General features: G+C 43.2%; 1 protein-coding gene across 1 annotated transcript in view; it reads left to right on the forward strand.

Annotated features, from left to right (window-relative positions):
- The first annotated feature begins 280 nt into the window (after positions 1-280).
- Positions 281-26579, forward strand: part of LOC135553345 (collagen alpha-1(IV) chain-like) — a 52126-nt gene continuing 25827 nt past the window's right edge. Inside the window, exons 1-5 of the mRNA XM_064985496.1 lie at positions 281-503; positions 10730-10845; positions 11272-11340; positions 12987-13022; positions 22145-22189. Of these exons, the coding sequence (XP_064841568.1) occupies positions 281-503; positions 10730-10845; positions 11272-11340; positions 12987-13022; positions 22145-22189 (489 nt within the window). The remainder of the gene's footprint in view (positions 504-10729; positions 10846-11271; positions 11341-12986; positions 13023-22144; positions 22190-26579) is intronic.

Below are 26579 nucleotides of genomic sequence, written 5' to 3' on the forward strand. Positions count from 1 at the left end.
GCCGTCTCTTTTGTATTTGGCGTACATCTACCCATTGCCGGCTTGTCTGAGGAGGCCTCTAGTGATGCTTGTGTTTCAGTTAATGTGGAGTGGCAGGTACGAGTGGGTCGCCAGGGCACGCATGCTCTGTCCCATCGGGGAGGGAGGTAGGGGGGTACCACATCTCCCTCTCAAGCTGGACGCAATTTTTGTTTCTTTCTTGTTAACGGAGCTTGCTCATCCAGTGATACATCCATCTGGTTACCTCCTGCGGGAGATCTCGTATCCGTCGAGAAGCGTAATGGTGTGGTCTAACACGGGTCCTCGGGCGGAACAGCTGCCGTGGCACTTTGGCCATGCGGCCAAGTGGTTGCGTGCGCACCCTGAGGTTGAAGTTGCCCGAGTAGGTTTAGATCACAGGCACCTGTATGCGGAGGGCAGTGGTCTGGGAGGGAGTGCAGGCGCGGGGCCTGGACAACAGGCTCAAGGACCTGAATTGGTTGAGCCTCCACAAGTGCTTGCCGGTACATTCCATCATGTACCGGCATAGTTTGGCGCAATCCCCCACCTGTCCAAGATCCTCTTGTGGCAGGGAGGAGACTGTGCGCCATGTCTTTTGGGACTGTGCCTTTGCCGGAGTAGTATGGGCTAGGGCACGGGTGTTGTTAGGTTTGGTAAGAGGGGATTTTGTATTAACGTGGGCCAGGTTAGAGAGAGGTGTAGGGAGAGCGAGAGGGACGGATAGGGACAGGTTTCTGCTCTGGCTTCTCATCAGTCTCTTTAAACGGGGGCTGTGGGAAGCCAGGTAGAACATGGTGAAGACAGGGAGAGATTGGGGGATAGTGAGGAGGGTGGAAGGAGATTTGAGGGGGAGGATGAAGAGGGAGGAGAGGAAGTGGGGGCAGCATGCTGCCCGGGAGAGGTGGAAGGGGGGTTTAGGGCTGGGTGTCATTTAGATTTGTAAGGGGATAGATTAGGGACGGGGAGATAGGGAAAGGTAGTTTGTAGGATGACGGGGAGAGAAGATGCTCCCCTGAGGTTTTGTTTGGGGTTTTTGTTTAGTTAAATTAAAATACCATTATTGAAGTATGAATGAAAATTATGAGTTGTAAAGAATGAATGGTATTGAATGTAATAAATTATTTTTTTCTAAAAAAAAATAGGCTGTTTAGGTTTTCTCGTTACGTTTATTGTTTTTGTACTGTTCGTGTTCTTTTTTCTTTAAACATGAATCTAAATAGCCACGCTGCATTTTGGTCCTCCTCTCCTTCGACTAAAGAAAACCGTTACACCTATTAACATTTTGGGAATGCAGTGGTAACCAGAAATTGTTTGCTGTGTAGTGGTTTGAGGTCTGTAGTTTATTTTTATAAACTAGTAGGTGTCCTGTGTGGCTCAGTTGGTAAAGCATGGCGCTTGCAATGGCAATGCCAAGGATTATGGGTTTAATTTCTGTTGGGGCCACCCATATGAAGGATGTATGCATGCATATATGGCACTTTCAACATGGTGGCTTTGTTTTCTTAATTTTTAAACAGTCTCTTGCTGTCGAACTGTACTGGGCATCTCTATCGTATTATGGATGTTGGTACTAATGTTGAAATAGTTTATATTTTTTTCAAAGTTTGTTGATCAAGTGAATTGGTTTGGGCAACTGCTTCAGGCAAGGCTTGGTGGAAGGTTAAGGGATGGTTTCTAGACACTGAGTAAGCCTAGACCTAGACTTAATAGCAAGTTCAGTGGAGAAGGTATATCTGTGACTGCCCTGGAGTGATATCGCTCCATCACTGGCTTTACACAATGCTTTGATCATTATAACCATATGACAAATAAAGGATTGACCTCTATTCAGTTTAAAGATGGATAGCAGACTCATAAAGTACATATTTAGATCTTCAAAAATATAGCCTATATGCGTGACAGAGAGAGGATGGGTTGAGGGAGGGGTGTTATGGAGGAAGCCTGGCTGGTGTGTTGGTGTGAGGGTGGCTTGTGTAAGTCTGTAGTACATTTTCTGTGAGAATTATTCCCCCTGTCGTGTGTATTTGTTTTACAGTGGCTGTTATCTACAGTAGACATCTGGTGGGGCACAGGCTCAGTCTTGTCACTGTGGATCTCAGATCACTCTAGATACAGACAGGGCAGCATAAATTCCATATTACCTGTACTAGTCATGACTACAGGTTCAGTATTGAGACTCTGGACTTGGAACTTGTTACTGCCCCAGATACAATATTTCACCACCTCGGTAGGACTTGTGCTCATTCACTGGCAAAGAGACCCATAAGCACCAGTGGTACTAAGATCATCTGCAGTCCGACTAGGAGGCAGTATTTTCATTTTTGGAAAAAAGAACATACCCAAAGTAAATGGGATATTTTGTCAGGACAACATACTAGAATATGCATATAACTGACAGGTTAGGATAGAAAACACTCTAAAGTTTCCAAAACTGTTAAAATATTGTCTGTGAGCATAACAGAACTGATATTGCAGGCGAAAGCCTGAGAAAAATCCAATCCGGAAGTGACTCAAGTTTTGAAAGCTCTGCGTTCCAATGCGTCCCTATTGAGCAGTGAATGGGCTATCAACCAGATTACTTTTTCTTTGTATTCCCCAAGGTGTCTACAGCATTGTGACGTAGTTTTACGCCTTTATGTTGAAGAATACCCGTAAGTGGCTACATTGTGTAAGTGGTCACCTGATGGCTCTCACAGTGATTCTCGCGTAAAATACAGAGGTAGCCATTATTCCAATCGGTCCTACTGAAAAACCAATTGTCCTGGTGGATATATTATCGAATAGATATTTGAAAAACACTTTGAGGATTGATTATAAACAACGTTTGCCATGTTTCTGTCGATATTATGGAGCTAATTTGGAATATTTTTTCGCCGTTGTCGTGACCGCAATTTCCGGTCGATTTCTCAGCCAAACGTGAAGAACAAACGGAGCTATTTCGCCTCCAAAAATAATATTTTTGGAAAAAAGGAACATTGGCTATCTAACTGGGAGTTTCGTGAGTGAAAACATCCGAAGCTCATCAAAGGTAAACGATTTAATTTGATTGCTTTTCTGATTTTCGTGACCAAGTTACCTGCTGCTAGCTGGACATAATGCTATGCTAGGCTATCGATAAACTTACACAAATGCTTGTCTTGCTTTGGCTGTAAAGCATATTATGAAAATCTGAGATGACAGGGTGATTAACAAAAGGCTAAGCTGTGTCTCAATATATTCCACTTGTGATTTTCATGAATAGGAATATTTTCTAGTAATATTTATGTCCGTTGAGTTATGCTAATTAGTGTCAGTCGATGATTACGCTCCCGGATCCGGGATGGGGAGTATCAAGATGTTTTAAACTGTATATACATGGTTTATAATAGAGAATACGTTTGTATAGATCTAGCTGTATGTTTAAACACCATTTCAATGGGAAACCTAAGCACAGCAAATCTGTGGTGTTTATCTTTTGGACTAATTTTGTATTGTGGCATTTACTAAACAGATGGCCTAAGGTATAGACTTATCACAACAGAAGAACACTTTTGAAGAATCAAAACATGACCCTTGTTTAAGACTGCTTTCAGTAGCAGAAATGCAGGAAATATAGAAAAACTATTGGAATGTGAAAGAGGAAATAGTATTCTGCAGAAAGTTATTGAAAGTAACTATCTGCCTCTGGGCGAAAAGGTAAGCTGGACAGAGAGAGGGGGAGAGAGATAATATTATATTTTCCAGGTGTGTGGAGTCACACACTCTGTCACAGTCTAGTGACTGATAAATGCATAAAAAAATACATTATAATTGTAGTACAATAATTGTTTTATAAGAAAAGTCTGTCGTGAGCCATATGGTTCCTGTGCACTACAAGAGTGTGTTAGTGTAACGGCTCTCGTTGGTAGAAGGAAGAGTGGACCAAGGCGCAGCGTGGAAAGTGTTCATGATTTAAATTTTTTCAAAGAACACTCAAACAAAATAACCAAAGTGAAAACGAAAGCGCACAGTTCTGTCAGGTACAGACATGAAACAGAAAACAAGATCCCACAAAACCCAAAAGGAAAATGACAACTTATATATGATCCCCAATCAGAGACAACGATAGACAGCTGCCTCTGATTGGGAACCACACTCAGCCAAAAACAAAGAAATAGAAAACAGACTTTCCCACCTGACTCACAACCTGACCTAATCAAAACATAGAGAATAATAGGGATCTCTAAGGTCAGGGCGTGACAGTTAGCCTGCGGAACTAAAGTCTGGGCATTGGTTTGTGGAGCTAATACAAGTCTTCAGATCTCAGCAAATACCCTTAACAGACAGACTTCACGGTATGTTGCAATGTTTTTTAGAGCTCAATTCAAGCAGTCCGATATTTACCAGACGCTTGCCGGGATAAGCCTTTTATGTCTCCTTTGCACATGACCTGCTGGCAATTTTAGGAGTGGGAGTAGACATGGGCCAATGTGGGTGGAAGTCTATTTTAATAAATCCGTTGAATATACTCCATCACAAAGAAATGCATTATTTTTTTTTTTAGACAAGTTCTTAAAAACATAAGATTAATAAAATGATTTCATTTTATACCCTCACTCTGCTTGTTTAGAGAGCAGATGTGGGGTCTTACATTTGAGATTATATTCATCATGATACTGATGGAAAATAATAGCAATCTATTTTCAAAAGCATGCGAGTCTCGTGTTGATATTTCACAGCCTTCGCAAGCTTTTGGAGTTGTGTATACGCGATTGAGCAAAATAATAGGCCCATTTAGACTACATTATTGCATGCTAAATGTTTCTGATCAGTGATAGATGAGCAAACTAATATATGAGCAGTAACACCTACACTTATTTAGGACTTATCACTTACAGAATTTACCAAACATACAGACAGAGATTCAGTGGAACAAAATCACATTGATGATTAAGACAAGTCACAGGCTTTAGGTAAGGGCTAGGGGAGAACCGGGACAAAAGTAACAGTTTAAAAAAAATTTAACTACTCAAAGATCGATAGAGCTAGAGCGACCATTTTTATAACAAATAACTTATACAGTGCCTTCAGAAAGTTTTCACACTCCTTGACTTTTCAACATTTTGTTGTGCAACAAGCTGAATTTAAAATGGATTAAATTGAGATTGTGTGTCACTGGCCTATACATAACATCAAAGTGGACTTGTGTTTTTAGAATGTTTTACAAATGATTTCAAAATTAAATGTCTTGAGTCAATAAGTATTTAACTCCTTTGTTATGGCAAGCCTAAATAATTTCAGGAGATTGCTTAACAAGTCACATAATAGTTTGCATGGACTCACTCTGTGTGCAATAACATTATTTTTGAATGTCTCCCACACATACGTAAGGTTCTCTCGGTTGAACAGTGCCTTTTTCAACACAGATTCAACCACAACAACCAGGGAGGTTTCCAATGCCTTGCAATGAAGGGCACTTATTGGTAGATGGGTAAAATAATTACACTTTGTATGGTGTATCAATATACCCAGTCACTACAAAGATACAGGGACCCTTCCTAACTCAGTTGCTGGAGCGGATGGAAACTGCTCAATGATTTCACAATGAGGCCAATGGTGACTTCAAAACAGTTACAGAGTTTAATGGCTGTGATAGGAGAACTGAGGATGGATCAACAACATTGCAGTTACTCAACAATTACTAAACTAAATGACAGAGTGAAAATAAAGCAGCCTGTATTGAATGCAAATATTCCAAAACATGCATCCTGTTTGCAATAAGGCACTAAAGTAAAGTACCAGTCAAAAGTTTGGACACACCTACTCATTCAAGGGTTTTGTCTTTATTTTTTACTATTTTCAACATTGTAGAATAATTACCAGGTGTACCTGTTAATGCCGAGTGTGCAAAGCTGTCATCAAGGCAAAGGTTGGCTACTTTGAAGAATCTAAAATCTATTTTCATTTGTTTAACACTTTTGGTTACTACATGATTCAATATGTGTTATTTCACTATTATTCTACAATGTAGAAAATAGTAAAAATAAAGAAAAACCCTGGAATGAGTAGGTGTGTCCAAACTTTTGACTGGTGCGGTTTATGTTTAATTTCTTTAGTATATCAGAAAAAGGACAGGTTTGACTTTCAGAAAAATGTTATTATGTTAGTTGCATAATTCTAACAGTGTGAAACCTAACAGGGTGAACATTTGCAGCCTAAATTAGCCATAGCTCTGTGGGTGATTGCGACTGAGCTAGCACAATGGTAAACATTGAAAGAGGATTTAATTTATATATCAAAAGTATCTTAACATTTTGACATTTCCTAAATGTTCTCTGTAATTTCTCCTAACAGGGTGGGGATTTATGAGTGAGACAAACAGACTAATGTCATGAAATGCTAAAATGATCCCAGATGGGACTCAAATATGCAAGTTTTGACTTCACTTTGACATTAGCATCCCATCATGACCGTTTTCCCACCAACAATGTGATGACACTACCTGAACATGATGTCAAGGGGTTGCTTTCTTAAAGGATAATTACTACAAACTAACAGGGTGGAAAGTGATGTCAGGGACACACAGAACATCATAAATACAATAATAATAGATACAATAATCATGAGAAATAAAATATTCATGAGAGATATTTAAAATAATGAGGAAATATTTTTGTCGTATAGTTTATATGTATTGTAGTAGTTAACGAATAGCACCAGGGGACATGGCAAAAATGCCAACATGCACTGAAAACAAAATGCATAAACCTCCATATCTTTGCGTTTTTATGGTAAATGACACCTAACCTTATATTTAAAGCCTTTCGGAATCCACATTTTACACTAAATAAGTAAGGGATAGTCAACGAGGGGCTATGCGTTCTCTAGAAAATAACGAACGATGTAGAATGTGTGTTCCACGACACGCTAGCAAAGTGAAACTATCATGCCACAGAGTTGCACTATTTTCCAGAGAACGCATAGATCCCCGAGTTGACTATATATTTTATACCATGGCTATAATTTAACAAATGTACAGCTAAAAATGTGTTCATTTGCAGGTAGAAATGTGTTTAACCTCCACTGAAGTAGCTAGCAAGTTTACTAGATAGCAACAGTCGTTGCCTTGGTAACCAAGCAAACAGACTTGCTAGTTTAGCTAACCAAACCATCAGTCCTAACTTGCTATTATGAAAATCAAATTCAACAGTGCCAATGACCTTTTCAATTCGACTTTTGCTTTCAAAAGCAGTTCAATCATAGAACATGTAAGAACTAGCCATTGAATTCTACCGTACGTTATAGTAAGGTGACCAGATTTCTGAAATGAAAACCGGGGACATTTCCAGTTCGGCGGTCAATATATAATTAAAATATCCAATGTTATTATCTATTAAATAAAAAAGGGGGACAATTCCGGTTTCATGTATTTAGTCTAACAGGCACACTGTGATAGACAGAGAACAACTATATTACAGAAACACTACAGACAAGACAGAACTGTCCAATTTGAACAGCCATTCAGTGGTCCTGGTAGTCTGGGTGGAATAAGAGCAGAAGAGAACCTGAGCAAAATTGAAAAAACAGACAATAGTATATGTCAAATACTTAACATAATAAAGAAATAAGATGCTGATGAGATTGGTAACTACATAATATACTTATACCAACCTAATCTGTATATTTCTCAGAAGAATGTATTTTCTTCCGGATTGCTCTGTCTTTGGCCAGCTTCTCCATGAACTCCTGGCAGGAGAGGTTTAAGTTTGTCTTCACAATAAGCGTGGCCTTGATGGTAGGAACAGTGAACCTATTTCTTGCTGCTGTCCATAGAGCATTCATTTGGGAGAACACTCTCTCGACTGATGCATTACTTCCAGGTAAGCACATGACAACAGACGCTAATCTAGCCAGGTTAGTGTGTGGGATGTCGTTCTCTTAGAAGTGGGTAACCACCGTGCTCCATCTCTGACTAAGCGGTGTCTCAGATGTTTTCCATTCTTCAAGCGAAACCCCCTTTAGGAACTCTTGCAGGCCAGTAACCTTGTCACACAATGCATCCTCATTGATGGTCACATTGGGGCATTTTTCCTGCAGTGTGCCTGCTGCCTTCACGCAGAGGTTGCCTTTTTAAAAGGAGACAATGTAAATCTTTTAGATTATCTGTGTGCTTTTCCCATGCTTGCAAGTAGTTCACAGCCATAGTGAAGAACGATTGGGATGTTTTGAGAAAGCTCTCTTTAGACATGGCTCCATTGTCCTCTAGCTCTCTCAGAAGTCCTCTGACCAAAACTTGTCATCAGTCAATTTTGCCTCAATGTTTCTCAGAATTGCAGCGGACTCCACAGCACAGTGGCCCTGGCCTCCAAGCATCTTGATCGTGTCACTGAATACGGTCAAGTTTTCATGGACAAAGGCCAGCCAAAGTTCAGTCAGTGGATCTTCAAACATTGTTCACAGGACAACAGGGCATTTGTCTTCAGAAATAAAAAAGGATTTCAATGGCACATTTTCAGCACTCTTTCTAGAGCAGGGAGCATGGACATCCAGTGAACATTGCTGTGTCCTAAAATGTTATGGTACTCCTGGCCAACAAACTCACAAAAGCCTTTCTGTCTTTCTACTCTGACGGTGAAAATATGAACATATTCCAAGTATCGTTGTAAGCAGGTACTAAACATCATATCCAAAGCAGTTCTGGCCGTGTTAGGAATGATGTGGGCAGGACAACCTAAGCCAATCACCTCACGCTGCAGAGCATTTTTAAATTTGGTATGGACATTGACCCTCCCTAGCCTATTCAGTCCTCCAAAGTTGGTATTTGTTGTCGGCAGAGAATGTTTTCCAGGTTAAATTTTTGGATGACCACTAGGGCCTCAGCTGCAATTTTCTCTGCTTTTTCTCCATTCAATTCAACAAAATCAAGCAGTTTTGTTTCCACAGATGTGCTGCCACCATATATCTTACATATCTGACTACTATTGGCAGCAGCTTTACATATTCATGATTGGACACATCAATGGACAGGGACACAAATTCAACCTGGTCTAGGTCCTGTGTTACCAACGTAGTTGCCCATGTTGCTAACACGTTACACACTATGCGTCATATTTTGTCCTAGCACATGTAAACTTTGGCTCATAAAGCTTCCATGTCAGTTGTGCTGTGCAGTCCATAGATCTGTAACTATGATTGTGTCACATGGTGTGGTATGCAAAGACACCCTCCTGCACAGCTAAACCATATTCTTCTTGGGAAGGCTCTACCTTCTTGAAGAATGTGGTGACAGTGGGCATACCAACACGGGCAATCAGAAAGGCTTTATGCTTTTTCGTCTGCTGATGTTCTACCACTGCTGTTCTTCTCCGGCTGCCAATTGAAAGAGAGGAATTACAAAGGGTGCAGTGAACCATTCTATCGTCTTGACCTGAGCGTATAAATGGAAATTCTCTCATCATATTTTTCATCAAGTGCATTTCCGTTTCTTGGAAAGAGTCATTGTATCTCCTCTGTCTGCTCTTCACTCTCCTTGTATAACTCTTCTTACTCTCAACTTTTTCTTCTCCAATCTTTCTCCTCCTCTTTTCTTCACTCGTCTTCCTTTCCTTCTCGTTCACCTTTCCACCTCACTCTTCTACACCATCCTTGTTTCACTCTTTTTACTCCCTTAACTTTTCCTTCTCCTTCCTCCAATCTGTATTAATAAATAATATAATATTAGCTAAAATACTTTGGTTAACAGATTCCCATTGCTTGCCTCATTTCTGTATTTTATCTCAAACAGTGTTTGTAATAATAAATTGGCAGGCTCTGTAATCATATCTTTACCTTTCCTCCTCTGTCTCCTTCACTCTTCTTCCTATCCAGTCTTCCTCCTCTCCTTCCTCTCCACTGCTAATAATCCATGAACATTTCTAACTATATTTTCACACTACTTATAATGCCAAACCATTAAAATTGTAATCTACAAATATATTTTCAGAATTAATTGTGCATTCATTTAAATACAATCATATTTTCAAAATAGCCCGTCCACTGCATGTTTAAATGTGAACGTTTTTTAACCTAGCTATAACAGTAGCTAGCTAACTTAGCCTGCTAACTTAGTCTACACAGCTAACGTTAGCTAGCATAACCTATTTAAAACCTTATAAAGCAGATCATCTATCTATATAATAAATTGTGACATTATAACATCACTAGCTAGTATCTCAAACGATTGTAACTTACCTGGCTTGAAAATACATTTGTGGTGATGTTGTGGATTCACCTGACACTTGCTAGCTTCTGACCAAGTTTTCCACAGAAGTTTTCTCTAAAACTATCGTGAGCAAGTAGTTAGTAGAAGAAGAAGAGTGAATGAAGCTGCTATAGTGAGCAGCCCCCTCTGCTGGACTAAACAAGCACAATGCGAGAGAGACGTCAACCGGTAGGCTCTGCTGCACAGTGTTTCTTGCCAGGTAAAATATTTCACTTTGCGGTCTGTTTTTAACGCACAGTTAAAAACGGGGACATTTCCAGGGACAGCACCAGCCGGGAACAGGCCACCAAAAACGGGGACTGTCTCTGAAAAACGGGGACGTCTGGTCAGGGAAATAGGGAAATAATGCACGCTCTAGAATGCCCTTCAAGCCAATCAGAAACTATTATTCAACAACGCCATGGTATAAGAAGTTATATTTCCTGGGGAAAGAAAAGGGACTGGATAGTGGGAATGACCAATGGTGCAAAAATAGCCTAATGTGTGTGTGTGTGTGTGTGTGTGTTCCAGGGTCACCCAGGCCCGAGGTGTGTTCCTGGTACACCGGTCTAGATAGCTGTAACGGGACCAGAGGGGACTCTGGTTTCCCTGGAATCCATGGTCTGGATGGGCCTGATGGGGGAGCGGTGAGTACAGTACAGAACTGTATGGTATGTGGCTGGTGTAGGGGACACAGAGAGGGGCTATATCACTCTGCATTCCTTGAGATCCCAGAACATGAAGGATTAGGGTAGCTAGATGGCTAAATAATCTGAGCGATGTGGCATATCGAAGTAGCCTGGTACCAGATCAGTTTGTGTTGTCTTGCCAATTCCTATTTTTTGCCAATGTCCCAACATGAATTGGCTATGCAGCACAAACAGATCTGAGACCAGGCTAATATTGAAGAGCCAACACATTTACAGAAAATAATCCTGCAGCAACAGGAAATGTCAATTATTGTGTGGATTATAATGAATAGTATCACGTTTTATGGAAGACCCAGATGCAGACAGTGTGGAAGGAACAAATATACTGTATTGTGTTGTTGACATTTCTGTTGATTACTGCAGGGTTACTCAGGGATCAAAGGAGTGCCAGGGGACCCCACCGTTCAGTTCATCCAGTACCCTGGTATACCTGTAGGTGGGCTTTCACAACCATCACCCTTCCATACTGTCTCTTTCATCAACAACAAGAAACAACAACAAGTGGGACACAATCATGAAGTGGAACGACATTTATTGGATATTTCAAACTTTTTTAACAAATCAAAAACTGAAAAATTGGGCGTGCAAAATTATTCAGCCCCCTTAAGTTAATACTTTGTAGCGCCACCTTTTGCTGCGATTACAGCTGTAAGTCGCTTGGGGTATGTCTCTATCAGTTTTGCACATCGAGAGACTGACATTTTTTCCCATTCCTCCTTGCAAAACAGCTCGAGCTCAGTGAGGTTGGATGGAGAGCATTTGTGAACAGCAGTTTTCAGTTCTTTCCACAGATTCTCGATTGGATTCAGGTCTGGACTTTGACTTGGCCATTCTAACACCTGGATATGTTTATTTTTGAACCATTCCATTGTAGATTTTGCTTTATGTTTTGGATCATTGTCTTGTTGGAAGACAAATCTCCGTCCCAGTCTCAGGTCTTTTGCAGACTCCATCAGGTTTTCTTCCAGAATGGTCCTGTATTTGGCTCCATCCATCTTCCCATCAATTTTAACCATCTTCCCTGTCCCTGCTGAAGAAAAGCAGGCCCAAACCATGATGCTGCCACCACCATGTTTGACAGTGGGGATGGTGTGGTCAGGGTGATGAGCTGTGTTGCTTTTACGCCAAACATAACGTTTTGCATTGTTGCCAAAAAGTTCAATTTTGGTTTCATCTGACCAGAGCACCTTCTTCCACATGTTTGGTGTGTCTCCCAGGTGGCTTGTGGCAGACTTTAAACAACACTTTTTATGGATATCTTTAAGAAATGGCTTTCTAATTGCCACTCTTCCATAAAGGCCAGATTTGTGCAATATACGACTGATTGTTGTCTTATGGACAGAGTCTCCCACCTCAGCTGTAGATCTCTGCAATTCATCCAGAGTGATCATGGGCCTCTTGGCTGCATCTCTGATCAGTCTTCTCCTTGTATGAGCTGAAAGTTTAGAGGGACGGCCAGGTCTTGGTAGATTTGCAGTGGTCTGATACTCCTTCCATTTCAATATTATCGCTTGCACAGTGCTCCTTGGGATGTTTAAAGCTTGGGAAATCTTTTTGTATCCACATCCGGCTTTAAACTTCTTCACAACAGTATCTCGGACCTGCCTGGTGTGTTCCTTGTTCTTCATGATGCTCTCTGCGCTTTTAACGGACCTCTGAGACTATCACAGTGCAGGTGCATTTATACAGAGACTTGATTACACACAGGTGGATTGTATTTATCATCATTAGTCATTTAGGTCAACATTGGATCATTCAGAGATCCTCTCTGAACTTCTGGAGAGAGTTTTGCTGCACTGAAAGTAAAGGGGCTGAATAATTTTGCACGCCCAATTTTTCAGTTTTTGATTTGTTAAAAAAGTTTGAAATATCCAATAAATGTCATTCCACTTCATGATTGTGTCCCACTTGTTGATTCTTCACAAAACATACATTTTTATATCTTTATGTTTGAAGCCTGAAATGTGGCAAAAGGTCGCAAAGTTCAAGGGGGCCGAATACTTTCGCAAGGCACTGTATGTTCTGTTGTTAAGACTTGTTCTCTTTTTCTTTTCTCTTCTCTTGTTCATCTCTGACAGGGTGATGTCGGCCGTGCTGGGGTTACTGGACTGCCTGTGAGTAAGATGGTTGTTGGACGGTTGTTGGATGATTTCCCTACAGCCTGTCAAGTCACAATATACACTACTTCAAAATGGCCCCCTTACCAGCATGTGCCTGCCTCTGCTGCTGTGACACATTCAATGTGTCGACATAGTTACTACTGCATTACTATTGCCTGGTCACCAGATCTGTATGTGATTTTAGCCATCTTCACTAACTGTCCTTGTCATGCCAACAATGTACGTAAGAAGAGCAGCCAGGTTTACATATAACCAGTGCTTAAAACGTTCATAAGGATCCGCCTCTTTTTTTAAATGTAAATAGTCCTTTCAGTATTGCCACAATATTCCCATACATCTTATTACCTGTCCTGTCTGGCTGTAGCAGGCTGTGTAGTAAAATTAAATGTATTTGGCCCCATTACACAAAACATTTTTGGCAACATTTTGTCCTGATCAATGCCGTTTGCAAGAACAAAATATTCAAACCGTTCTGTATGAGCTCCATTGCTCAACAATTTCATCAAACTGTCCAATATTTCTAACAATTCCAGACATTTTTTGTTTCTCATTTGGCTCCTGTTTGTTACTCAACTCATACTTGTCCCCAACCATGGCAATGTTCTGTTCAGCCGTACTAATATTTTCATTCACTTCACTCACTGATGTTTTATCCTGAAATTCACTGATTTAGCAGCTTTTAATTCAAAAGTTTTTCTACAAACTTGTCCTTTCCTTTACTCACTGACGTCCGTCTCAAATCCCTTTCTGCCATCCATGACAATGCTCTCTTAGCTAGCTAGGCACTTGCCTCTACTAGCAATACACTCTGCTAGCAATTAGACTGTCCCACGAAAAATAACATGTTTTTATTCCCCTTTTTTATGGTATCCAATTGGTAGCCACACCAATGTGTCAGAGAAAACACCATAGACCTGGCGACCATGTCAGTGTGCATGCGCCCAACCAGCCACAGGATTCGCTAGAGCACAATGGGACAAACCCTCCAATAACCAGGATGACACTGGGCCAATTGTGCACCTCCCCATGGGTCTCCCGGTTGTGGCCGGCTGTGTCAGAGTCTGGACTCGAACCAGGCTCTCTAGTGGCACAGCTAGCACTGTGATACAGTGCCGTAGACCACTGTGCCACTAAGGATGCCAGAAAATAGCCATTTTAAACTTGTAAAAAATGCCCTTTTCCAAACAGAAAAGTTCACATAGGTTCAGACTTACTCGTTGCCAATCTGTTATTATGTCTCGTGAGTTGCACAACCACGTCTTTATAACAATTCAATAATGATCAGACGGGAGACAGGAATCAGTTCAACCATTTATCTACAATGTGCTCGGTTTCAACACATACAACCCCCATGATGCGCTGCGGCACAAACCCAATGAACAACACTGGCAGAAAAATGTCTTGTTATAAGAACAATGTGTGTTATAAGGTGGCAACTATTTATGCATTACTCAGTTTACTAAATAATTGCCTCCTTATAACAGAAATGAAATCATTGCCAGATTATTGTGAAGTTTACAGTAGTTTCTGCACATATATTTGCTATTTTGTCATGGACCAGGCTACACATTGATGTTACTACTGTGGGAACTACATGAACTTCTTTAGTCAGAAACTCTTAGGTGCATCCAAATGGTTTGATATGGTAGCACCTACACAGAGCTCTGTTCCAGACAGACATACAGACAGACAGAGAGAGAGCTCAGGTCTTGGTCAGTCCCACATCCCACAGGCCACAGCTCCTGTTGTTTTAGTCTTCCTATTCAGCCCTTTGTGCTGCTACTTTGTTGTTTCAGAGTGCCCCCCCTATTCAGACCAAAGCCCCCAGAGCTCCACCATTGTCGCTCCCCGGGGGCTTTAGATGGGCAGCTCGTATCCCGACCCGTTTGTCTTCCGAGTGGTTTCACACCACGAGCAAAATGAGAGAGAGCCACAGGCATGCTGAGCCGCCAGGAAGTCACCCATCGGTGGGGGATGGTGGAGTGAAGCGGGGGGAAAACGGGTGGTCAGAGGGTGCTGTTCCCGGCACTGCAGACAATCCGTTGCATGGGGACCCCCACCAACCCCTTCACCCCCTACATTAGTCCTCAGGGATTATGGTGGTATTGGCTTAAATCCCGGTCACACACACAAGAGAGGTGCTCAGGAACTCTGGGACAAAACTGTTGTGGTATGTGGCCTCTTCTCAGCTCATTCTCGTTTCTGCTTAGTTGGGTACTCCTTAAGCATGCATGAGGCCTAACACAGGTAGCATAGCGGTTAGAGAAGGAGGGTTGCTGGTTTAAATCTGATGTGTGACCTGGCAACTGGAGAGTTGCTTGCATCATCCTAGACACCTTTGCTTGCTGTTGTTTCCTTGTGCAAGGCACTTAACCCCCTACAATTGCTCTGGTGGCAGTGAACTGCAGCTGACCCACTGCTTCCAACCCCTCAGGGTATATTTGTGTGTGTGTCTTTGTGGGCTTGGGTTGTGAACATAAAATACAAATGTCCATTCTCTGTAAGTTAATAGACTATCAAGTTTTCTTCTAACCCAGCGGGTGTAAAGGACTGCTTGGTGAGTACCACTTCCTCCCGTTTCGGCACATACCTGACTCAAACCCTGGACCTCTGCTTCACAAACATACCTGACCGTCCTGCCTCAAGCATCTCTACCAGTCACACTTCTCAAAAGCTAGCAATTGAATGGTGCAAACATGGATACTTAAGGCTGAGGAGTAAGTTTCACACATCTCCATGTGCCACATATCTGGGCAAACTGAAATGATGCCATCATTTCAACCAGTTTCGCCCGCTGGGAATCACCCTCTGAGAACAGAGTCAATCCCTTGTTGCCGATCACTGCTTTACTGACCTGGGGTGAGTTTCCCGAAAACCTTGTAGCGATTGTGATCATCGCTATTTCTCTGGACGACCCATACCAGTTCCACTAGCAGAATAGCAACGTTTGATGAATTGTGTTCATCGCAGAAGATTTACAATCAAATATCCTTTTTATAGTTATCCCTCTCTCACTGCTGTGTGGGTGGTTTGTCAAGAGAAACAATTTTATGAGTTCACTACAAGGCTTCACTCCTGCTCTACCCTTTGATCATAATGTAACAAATTCGGGGGGGTTGCCCCAACAGGGACTCGAACCCGAGTCCAGCAACTATCAACCTTAGCTGATAAGCCAACAGTTCCGAATCTCTTGACTAGGTCACTAGGTGTTGGATTAAGGTTGCTACAATAACAACAGCACATTGTCACATTAGAAAAGGCTAGTGGGCCTGTCTTCCATCCTGCTCTCTCAGTAGGGAGGCCTGCTGCTTGCCTGCCTTCTCGAAGAAGGCAGTGATTTAACAGAAGAAGAATAATTGCCGTTTTGAAACTCTAGAGTCAGGGAACCATGCGCTCACACTACAGCTAGTCTTAAGTGTGACAGTGAGTAGCTGTTCTGTTTGATTAGCTCAGAAAATCATTAGATATAGGACGGTTCGATCACTCTCTCAGATGAATAGAGCCATAGAAATTCAATGACTAGATTATATGTCTATGCATAGAGCTCCCCGGTGAGACTACATAGACCCAAGCTCTGTGTGTGGACCAGAGGGCTGTCTACTGCCACCATGAGGGGGACAGGGCCATCCCAGATCAGGCATGCCCTGCGGAGACAGAGACAAAGCAAGGTGTTGTAGTGAATATTTTCTATTCATCGAGGCTCACGACTTGGACCTGGTTCAAGTATGCAAGCTTGCCACCGTGAATGCTTCGATGCCGCCTGATTAGAATTAAATAGGGTCAGGTTCAGGTATGTGAGAGACAAGAACAGGACATGAGAAAAGTGTTAGCCAGAACCAGTATGTGCTTGCAGAGGTGAGAGGTTGAAAATGGGTGAGAGAAGGGGGAGAGGTGAAGGAAGGGGTGAGAGAGGTTGATGGGTAACATAGTAAGCACTGAGGTTGAGGAAGTTGACTCTTACAGAGGTGAGGCGGGGGTGGGGAGAGATCTGGAGATGTGTCTGAAAACGACAGACCAGCTGTCACCAGCATGCTGGCTTGCCCATCTGTGAACACTGACCTGCAGCGTATCTCCTTGTTTTGAATCCGTTGCATTTCCTACAGTCTTTGATGTTCCGCCACCATGGGTTTGAAAAGTGTTTTCTGTTCTCTGGTATTCTTGGAGAATACCGTGTTTTCTAATCTTGTCCATCTCTTGAGAGTGCCACAGTCCCCCTCAGGAGACTGAAAATATTTGGCATGGGTCCTCAGATCCTCAAAAGGTTCTATAGCTGCACCATTGAGAGCATCCTGACTGATTGCATCATTGCCTGGTATGGCAACTGCTCAGCCACCGACCGCAAGGCACTACAGAGGGTAATGGATGGCTGCTAGCGTTGGCCGGCTCGTGTGTGGGTGTGTTTGTGTAAAGGTTTGTGTGGTCAGATTACTGAGCCTGTTAAAGCCTATAGGCAAAACACTGATTCACTTATTGTGATTTTTTTAGACAGGAGGGAATTAATAAAACAGGTGGTCAGGAAATGTGTCCACAGTGACTCCACATTATTCTTATCTGTAGACTACTGAGTGACGGTGTTAAAGCCTACGTCCTAAATGGCACCCTATTCCCTATATAGTGCACTAATTTTGACCTGGAAACATAGACCAAGGCCCGTAACAATATGATATTTGATTATGACTATGATGTTATGAAGTTTCCATGACCACTCATGGTCCTTTTGTACTCTTTTCACTGGTAACTAGTGTTCATCTTTGTGACAGAACAGAGTCATTTAGGTCTTCAAGCTGTCTTTGTCTCTATTCCTCTGTGTATCCTTCATTCTCTCTCTCTCTCTTTCTTTCTCTCTCTCTGTCCCCTCTCCTTTTTCCACTTTGCTGTTCTTTCTTTCATTACAGATTTATTTTTTTCTTCCTGTCACCTCATGTTGCCTATATCTCCGCTGTCTTTCCTCCTCTCTTTCCCCTCTACTCCTTCTCTCGCTCTCTCTTCTGCATGCCCCAGGTGTGTGCAGGTCTCTGTCTGATGATGTGTTATCAGGGGACTGTGGAGCCGTCACACAGGGCCCAAGATCCTGCCAGGGCGATAACAACATTAAATTCACACACGGTCAGATGCACACGCACGCACGCACCTCCCTACTTGCACTGTTTTTTGACACCAAGCCTCATTTCTATCATTCATCTCTGCTATTATCATATTATTTACGTGATTAGTATACAAATGTAAAACCTCTCCACTGTACATTCTTTTGTTGATCTAGTTTTTAAGTATGCCAAGTGTTTATGTCTGGATGTGTTTAAGTGTGTGTGTGTGTGTGTGTGTGTGTGTGTGTGTGTGTGTGTGTGTGTGTGTGTGTGTGGGAGAAAGAGACTTTGTGCGTGTACAATATATAGGACCCTGTCTGTCTCATTGTCTCCCTCCCAGTGGAAGACTTACCATTAGGCAGAAGAGGCAATTGCCTCTAGCCTCACATCATCAAGTGGCCTCATGAAATGTGCTTAATAAAATATATACAGTGGGGCAAAAAAGTATTTAGTCAGCCACCAATTGCAAGTTTTCCCACTTAAAAAGATGAGAGAGGCCTGTAATTTTCATCATGGGTACACTTCAACTATGACAGACAAAATGAGAAAAAAAATCCAGAAAATCACATTGTAGGATTTTTAATGAATTTATTTGCAAATTATGGTGGAAAATAAGTATTTGGTCAACTACAAACAAGCAAGATTTCTGGCTCTCACAGACCTGTAACTTCTTCTTTAAGAGGTTCCTCTGTCCTCCACCCGTTACCCGTATTAATGGCACCTGTTTGTTATCAGTATAGTTTAGTGTCTGTTCACCTGGCAGAACTGTTTCGTTTTCTCTTCGTTATTAATTTGTGTAGTGTTCAGTTTGTTCTATTAAAACATGACGAACACTTACTACGCTGTATATTGGTCCGATCCTTCTTACTCTTTCTCAGACGAAGAATTGATTCGTTACAGAAACACCCACCAACCAAGGACCAAGCAGCGAGGTATCGAGCAGCAGCGTTCTCTGGACTCATGGACATGGGAGGAGATTTTAGACGGTAAGGGACCCTGGGCACAGGCTGGGGAATATCGCCGCCCCAAGGAAGAACTGGAGGCAGCGAGAGCTGAGCGGCGGCAATATGAGGAGGTAGCACGGCAGCGCGACAGGCACGAGAGGCAGCCCCCACATTTTTGGGGGGGAGCACACGGGGAATGTGGCAGAGTCAGGTTGGAGACCTGAGCCCACTCCTTGTGCTTACCGAAAGCAGCGTTGTACTGGTCAGACAACGTGTTATGCAGTGGTGCGCATGGTGTCGCCAGTACGCGCTCATAGCCCAGAGCGTTATAGGCCAGCCCCCCGCAAGTGCCATGCGAGAGTGGGCATCCAGCCAGGACGTATTGTGCCGGCCCAGCGTGTTTGGTCTCCGGTACGCCGTTTCGGCCCAGGGTATCCTGCGCCGGCGCTGCGTGCTGTGTCTCCGGGGCGCTGGGAGGGTGCAGTGCGCCCTATGCCTGCGCTCCGCCCGTGCCGGGCGAAGGTGGGCATTGAGCCTAAGGGAGAGGTGCGAGTGGTATGCACCAGATCTCCGGTGCTGACCCACAGCCCGGTTCAAACAGTGCCTGCACTCTGGATGGTCCGGGCTAAAGTGGTCATCCAGCCTGGAGGAGTGGTGCCAAGGGTGCGCACCAGAGCTCCAGTGCTCCTCCACAGCCCGGTCCATCCGGTGCCTCCTCCACGCACCAGGCCTCCCCAGCCTGGTGGGTCCTGTGGAAGCGACACGCACCAGGCTGTCTCTCTGTCTCCTCCCTCCAGGTTCGCCCGTCTGTCCTGAGCTGCCAGAGCAGCCCGTCTGTCCTGAGCGGCCAGAGCCGCCCGTCTGTCCTTTAGCGGCCAGAGCCGCCCGTCTGTCCTTTAGCGGCCAGCGCCGCCCGTCTGTCCTTTAGCGGCCAGAGCCGCCCGTCTGTCCTGAGCGGCCAGAGCCGCCCGTCTGTCCTGAGCAGCCAGAGCCGCCCGTCTGTCCTGAGCGGCCAGAGCCGCCCGTCTGTCCTGAGCGGCCGGAGCCGCCCGTCTGTCCTGAGCGGCCGGAGCCGCCCGTCTGTCCTGAGCAGCCGGAGCCGCCCGTCAGTCAGGAGCTCCCGGAGTCGCCCTTCACTACGGCGCTGCTGGAGTCTCCCACTTGTCCAGCGCTGCCGGAGTCTCCCATCTATTCGGTTCCCCAGTCCGAGGTCGGCGGCGAGGGTTGCCGCTCCAAATGTGCCACTTAAGCGGGCAAAGACTATGGTTGAGTGGGGTCCACGTCCCGCGCCAGAGCCGCAAACGCGGACAGACGCCCACACAGACCCTCCCCTATAGGTTCAGGTTTTGCGGCCGGAATCCACACCTTTGGGGGGGGGTACTGTCACGTTCTGACCTTAGTTCCTTTTTTATGTCTTTGTGTTAGGTTGGACAGGGCGTGAGTTGGGGCGGGTAGTCTATGTTGTTATATTTCTAAGTGTTTGGCCTAGTATGGTTCTCAATCAGAGGCAGGTGTCGTTCGTTGTCTCTGATTGAGAATCATATTTAGGTAGCCTGTTTTCCCCATTTTGGTTGTGGGTGTTTAATTTCTGTTTAGTGTCTGTTCACCTGGCAGAACTGTTTTGTTTTCTTTTCGTTATTATTTTGTGTAGTGTTCAGTTTGTTCTATTAAAACATGACAAACACTTACCACGCTGCATATTGGTCCGATCCTTCTTACTCTTCCTCAGATGAAGAAGAGATTCGTTACAGGGATGCTTTCTCCGTTGAGATAGTTTCAGCCACTTGCAAATTGAAGGCAAGTTGCTGGGTGCACAGTACAATTTTCGGATGCTGGAATTATTTTGGATGAACGTGCAAAGGTTACCTACTTTTTGAAGTGATTTGTATGACAATCAGATGAAAACATCATGACTGGTTGTGTTCTTGCCACATTAAACTGTAATACATTTTTACAATTAAATTACATGTCTTTATAATAAAAACCTATTTAAAAAATGGTGCACACACAAGGGGAGGGAGGGGGCCTCAGACAGGCCTCTGCCTGGAGCCTCTAAATCACTAAGTCCGCCCCTGCTCCCTCCACCCAGCCCCCTACCACCCCTGCTCCATTTGTGTTGCATGCCGTCAGAAACCCAAACAACCCTTGTGGACAGAGTGTCTATTTCATCTCCCCACATATCTCTTTCCCTCTTCCTGCACAGACAATCTCATTCATTAGGAACACGCAACAGTCAGTCAACAAAGGGATATTCTGTTACATTGGGAAACAAGGAAAAACAAGGCAAATCAAACCAGCAGCTCTAACTTGATTTAAGATTATCATGCATTCTTGTTGTGTCTGACCTACTTCAGAAAGGTACTCACCTGAGATAAGAATGTCTGGGATTTGACATGTTTCAGGTCGACATGGCATCCTGAGCATGGCAGATCAGAACTCCTGAGGTTTCTGGGTGGGTTTGCACGTACAACTTGTGAGACTATTATTGACTCAATGTGAGTGTTCAAGATGTCGAATATAGGACTATTTCACAATATAGGATAATTATTGCAAAGTTATTGGTTAAATGCCTCTCCAGGCATAATGAAGATTGTCTGTTCTTTACAGAGCTGTGTATAATCAGCTCAAACACCCACACAATGACTTGCTCTCACAGGCCAAGTAGTAGAAGACAATTGACAGAATATTATACAGTATTCAATGCTGTGGGGACTTGGGGTGTGAGCTGTGGGGACTCGGGATACCATAGAATGACGTGTTTGGCGAGGAATGCCTTGCATTTCTGTCTGCTCAATAGGTCTGTTGTAGATACTTGTTAAAGGATGTGTGAGAGGATTTTCTAAAATACCGAGTAAACATAGACTAGCCATCAGTGTAACCAGCACACTTCCAAACACGTTAAAGGCTTTAGCACTTCCAGTGATATTTAAAAGTCTTCTCCACTGGGAAAAATACATTTAACTAAGGTTATATCAACGTCACCTGTATGTTACATTAGTGTTTTACCCAGAGGGCTGCCATTCCATGTTAAATTCAGGACAACTTAGTGAGTTGGGTGTGTGAAACTGACTGTTCTGTTTGTCCCCAGGCATGTAGCTGTCGCTGTAACTGTGATGGAGTTAAAGGCAGTAAGGTAAGTGGCGTAACACCATCCTGCTCTAAATCTGTGTTTGACTATATTTTATTTATTAACCCTACTCCAGAAAGAGAGCCCCTTGCACGCTAATTAACTAATTACCTTGTTGTGTGGTTGGGGTGGGGGAGTGTGGGAGTCATCTGGTGGGACTCCAGTGGGAGTCATCAGGTCAGTTGCTGGACTGATGCCATTAGTGTCATTGTAAGGGTTGACAGTCCCCCACAAAGCGGAAGGTGTATCATCGGAAGCAGAGTATACTCTGCGCATCGACGTTTTTCTTGCTGAGACGGTCGCAGTGCTTGCGGAAGTGTCCAAAGGGCAAGAGAAGTTCATCTCAACAACCGTATTGCACGACTGCAAGGAGGAGGGAAGTTGCTCATTCACAGAGACAGCTGGCTCGAAATCATGAAAATAATTTTCAATCAGATTGGCTGATGGAATGTGTCGAGATATCGTAATATCTCCTTGGATTAGATTCTGCCCCAAGAGGTTTCTAAACGACTTTTTCCCAGGGGGTGCTTTCGACAGACCCCTCGTGAATGACTGCGTTGCAGTTAGCGTTAGTGGGCGACAGTGTGGTTGGTGGAGAAGGCACTGTAGCCTGTTGGTTTTCCAATCCATCAATGGGAGTAACCGATCCATCAATTCTGCTCCAAGTAGCAGGGGTACAGTTTCGAGGCTGGTAACATACACAGGGTGGACGAGCGTTACGTCCTTGAAGTGTAGTTTCAGCATGACTCTCAATGTGAGAGGCGAGGTAGTCTGAATGACCCCTCGAAGTGTAGTGTCGCATCGTTCCACCTTTAACCAACGTTTAGTTGGCTTCAAAGCTCTTTTGAGATCATTGAACAATGTTTGAGAGATGAGTGATATTGTCGCACCCGAATCAATTAGCACATGACAAGTTAAGCAGTCCTCCAGGACTGTTTCCAGGTATGTTCGATTCGTGTTTAGTGGACATATTCCCCACAAAGTGGAGTGGTCATTCGCAATGACGTGATGTGTCAATTCTGTTTAAGGTGGAAGCAGATTGACTTTTCAGATTTTGAGTGGGCTTGGCTTTACGAAGCGTTTGACCTTTTTCTTCGCAACCTATAGAGTCTATAGACAAAGCCCATTTCTTGATCAAGCAGGCCCTGGATAGGGTCTCGAGTGAGAGCGGGAGAGATTTGAATTTTAACGTCCTTGCTATGGGTGTTAATTCCTGCGGACCTGGTGTCCGGTAATTCCCCGTCTCGTCCTTGTGACTTATCTTTTACCCTTTTCTCAAATGTTTCTCGTTTTAGTTCTTCACATAGTGGAGCTTCTGGAGAACATTGGTCTACGTTTTGATCATGTTTCAACCCTTTGTTTCCCTTGTGCTCTGACACTTTGTGTGGGTTGGGTGCAGGAACGTAGTGAACAGGTCGATTATAGCGGTATTCGTTTTGATGGCTTACAGTTATTTCGACCGCGGAGGATATTGGAATCATGGTTTCGTGGTAGAAACTGTTGTTGTGCGTCATCTCTCAACGCTCCAATACCTGATAATACACCCTCTAACTGGAGTGAGTGCTCCTGGTCAAACTTCAAAACCGAGTGGTCAGGGCTCTTAGAGTTGCGAGCTTTTGATGCCTCAAAAGCTGTGCTTGCAAGTAGAGGTCACCCGATTATGATTTTTCAACGTCGATGCTGATTATTGGAGGACCAAAAAAAACGATACCGATTAATCTGCCGTTTTTTAAAATATTTTTATATATTTTTTTTAATGTATTTGTAATAATGACAATTACAACAATACCGAAGAACACTTATTTTAACTTAATATAATACATCAATAAAATCCATTTAGCCTCAAGTAAAAAATGAAACATGTTCAATTTGGTTTAAATAATGCAAAAACAAAGTGTTGGAGAAGAAAGTTAAAGTGCAATATGTGCTATGTAAGAAAGCTAACGTTTCAGTTCCTTGCTCAGAACATGAAAACATATGAAAGCTGGTGGTTCCTTTTAACATGAGTCTTCAATATTCCCAGGTAAGAAGTTTTAGGTTGCAGTTATTATAGGAATTATAGGACTATTTCCCTCTATACCATTTGTATTTAATTAACCGTTGACTATTAGATGTTCTTATCGTCACTTTAGTATTGCCAGTGTAACAGTATAGCTTCCGTCCCTCTCCTCGCTCCTCCCTGGGTTCGAACCAGCAACACAACGACGACAGCCACCACAACGAAGCAGCGTTACCGATGCAGAGCAAGGGAAACAACCACCCCAAGGCTCAGAGCGAGTGAAGTTTTAAGCGCTATTAGCGCGCGCTAACTAGCCAGCCATTTCACTTCGGTTACACCAGCCTCATCTCGGGAGTTGATAGGCTTGAAGTCATAAACAGAGCAATGCTTGACGCACAACAAAGAGCTGCTGGCAAAACGCTCGAGAGTGCTGTTTGAATGAATGTTTATGCGCCTGCTTGTATGCTGAGTCAGATTATATGCAACGCAGGACACGCTAGATAATATCTAGTAATATCATCAACCATGTGTAGTTAACTAGTGATTATGATTGATTGTTTTTTATAAGATAAGTTTAATGCTAGCTAGCAACTTACCTTGGCTTACTGCACTTGCGTAACAGGCAGTCTCCTTGTGGAGTGCAACGAGAGAGAGGCAGGTCATTATTGCGTTGGACTAGTTAACTGTAAGGTTGTAAGAATGCATCTGCCGAGCTGACAAGGTGAAAATCTGTCGTTCTGCCCCTGAACGAGAGAGTTAACCCACCGTTTCTAGGCCGTCATTGAAAATAAGAATTTGTTCTTAAGTTCATTGCAATATGATGTTGTTACAATTTTCATTGAAGGTGTTTTTTCCCAGTGAGGTCTCTGCACTGATCTGTTGAGAGGCAACCCTGGACCACCTGGTCCTAAAGGCATCAAAGGCATCCCAGGACAACCAGGAGATAGAGGCTGGTTCAGAGAATATGTATATTCAGTTACAAATACGTTCTTCTTTAAAAGAGCAGTACAGGAATAAGGATATGGAATTGAAGGTGCAGTTTGCAACTGTCATGTGAGGTAAAAGTTAGGGGTTCAGTCTTTTTGACAAATGTAACAGTTTGTTTTTTGCTTTGTTTCATGGAGTGTATGTTTTATAGGCTGGGTTACAGTAAAGCACATACCATTGTTTGTTTTTACATTTCACTGTTTAGGGCTTTATGAATAAAATCTCATTTTGACTTGATTTGTGTACATTGAGCTGTCGCTGGGGCAATGAGAGCTCAAGTTACTTTGATGCTTCACAGGCAAGAACCACTGAACAACCACAACCACTTCCTGCCTGTCGTTATGTCTCTCTTAGCACCGTCCCCCCACACAGGTTAACCTCTTACATCTATGGTGGCGCTATTTCATTTTTGGATGAAAAACGTTCCTGTTTTAAACAAGATATTTTGTCACAAAAAGATGCTCGACTATGCATATAATTGCTACTGTTCGAAAGAAAACACTCTGACGTGTCCAGAAATACAAAGATCTTCTCTGTGCGTGCCCTTTAACGTGAGCTTCAGGCAAAACCAAGATGAGATGGCATCCAGGAAATGACAAGGATTTTTGAGGCTCTGTCTTTCATGATCTCCTTATATGGCTGTGAACGCAAGAGGAATGAATCAACCCTTTCTGTCGTTTCCCCAAGGTGTCTGCAGCATTGTGACGTATTTGTAGGCCGATCATTGGAAGATTGACCATAAGAGACCACATTTACCACGTGTCCGCCCGGTGTCCTGCGCCGAAATTGGTGCGCAAAAGTCACCTGCCAGTATTTTTCCATGGGACACAGAGAGGAAAGCAAGCTTCCACGAACTGCATGTCAATGAAGAGATATGTGAAAAAACACCTTGAGGATTGATTCCAAACAACGTTTGCCATGTTTCGGTCGATATTATGTAGTTAATCCGGAAAAAGTTTCACGTTGTAGGTGACTGCATTTTCGGTTCGTTTCGGTAGCCAGGCGCAATGTAGAAAATGGAACGATTTCTCCTACACACAGACGCTTTCAGGAAACACTGCGCATCTGGTATGTGGCTGAGAGTCTCCTCATTGAAAACATCAGAAGCTCTTCAAAGGTAAATGATTTTATTTATTTGGTTATCTGGCTTTTGTGAAAATGTTGCGTGCTACATGCTACACAAAATGCTATGCTAGCTTTGCATACTCTTACACAAATTAGTCAATTTCTATGGTTCAAAAGCATATTTTGAAAATCTGAGATGACAGTGTTGTTAAGAAAAGGCTAAGCTTGAGAGCAAACGCATTATTTTAATTTTATTTGCGATTTTCAGAAATCGTTAACGTTGCGTTATGCTAATGAGCCTGAGGCTTAGTCACAAACCCGGATCCGGGTTGGGGAGTTTCAAGA

Source organism: Oncorhynchus masou, chromosome 13 (assembly GCF_036934945.1).
Source record: "Oncorhynchus masou masou isolate Uvic2021 chromosome 13, UVic_Omas_1.1, whole genome shotgun sequence".
In the NCBI taxonomy this organism is placed as follows: Eukaryota; Metazoa; Chordata; class Actinopteri; order Salmoniformes; family Salmonidae; genus Oncorhynchus; species Oncorhynchus masou.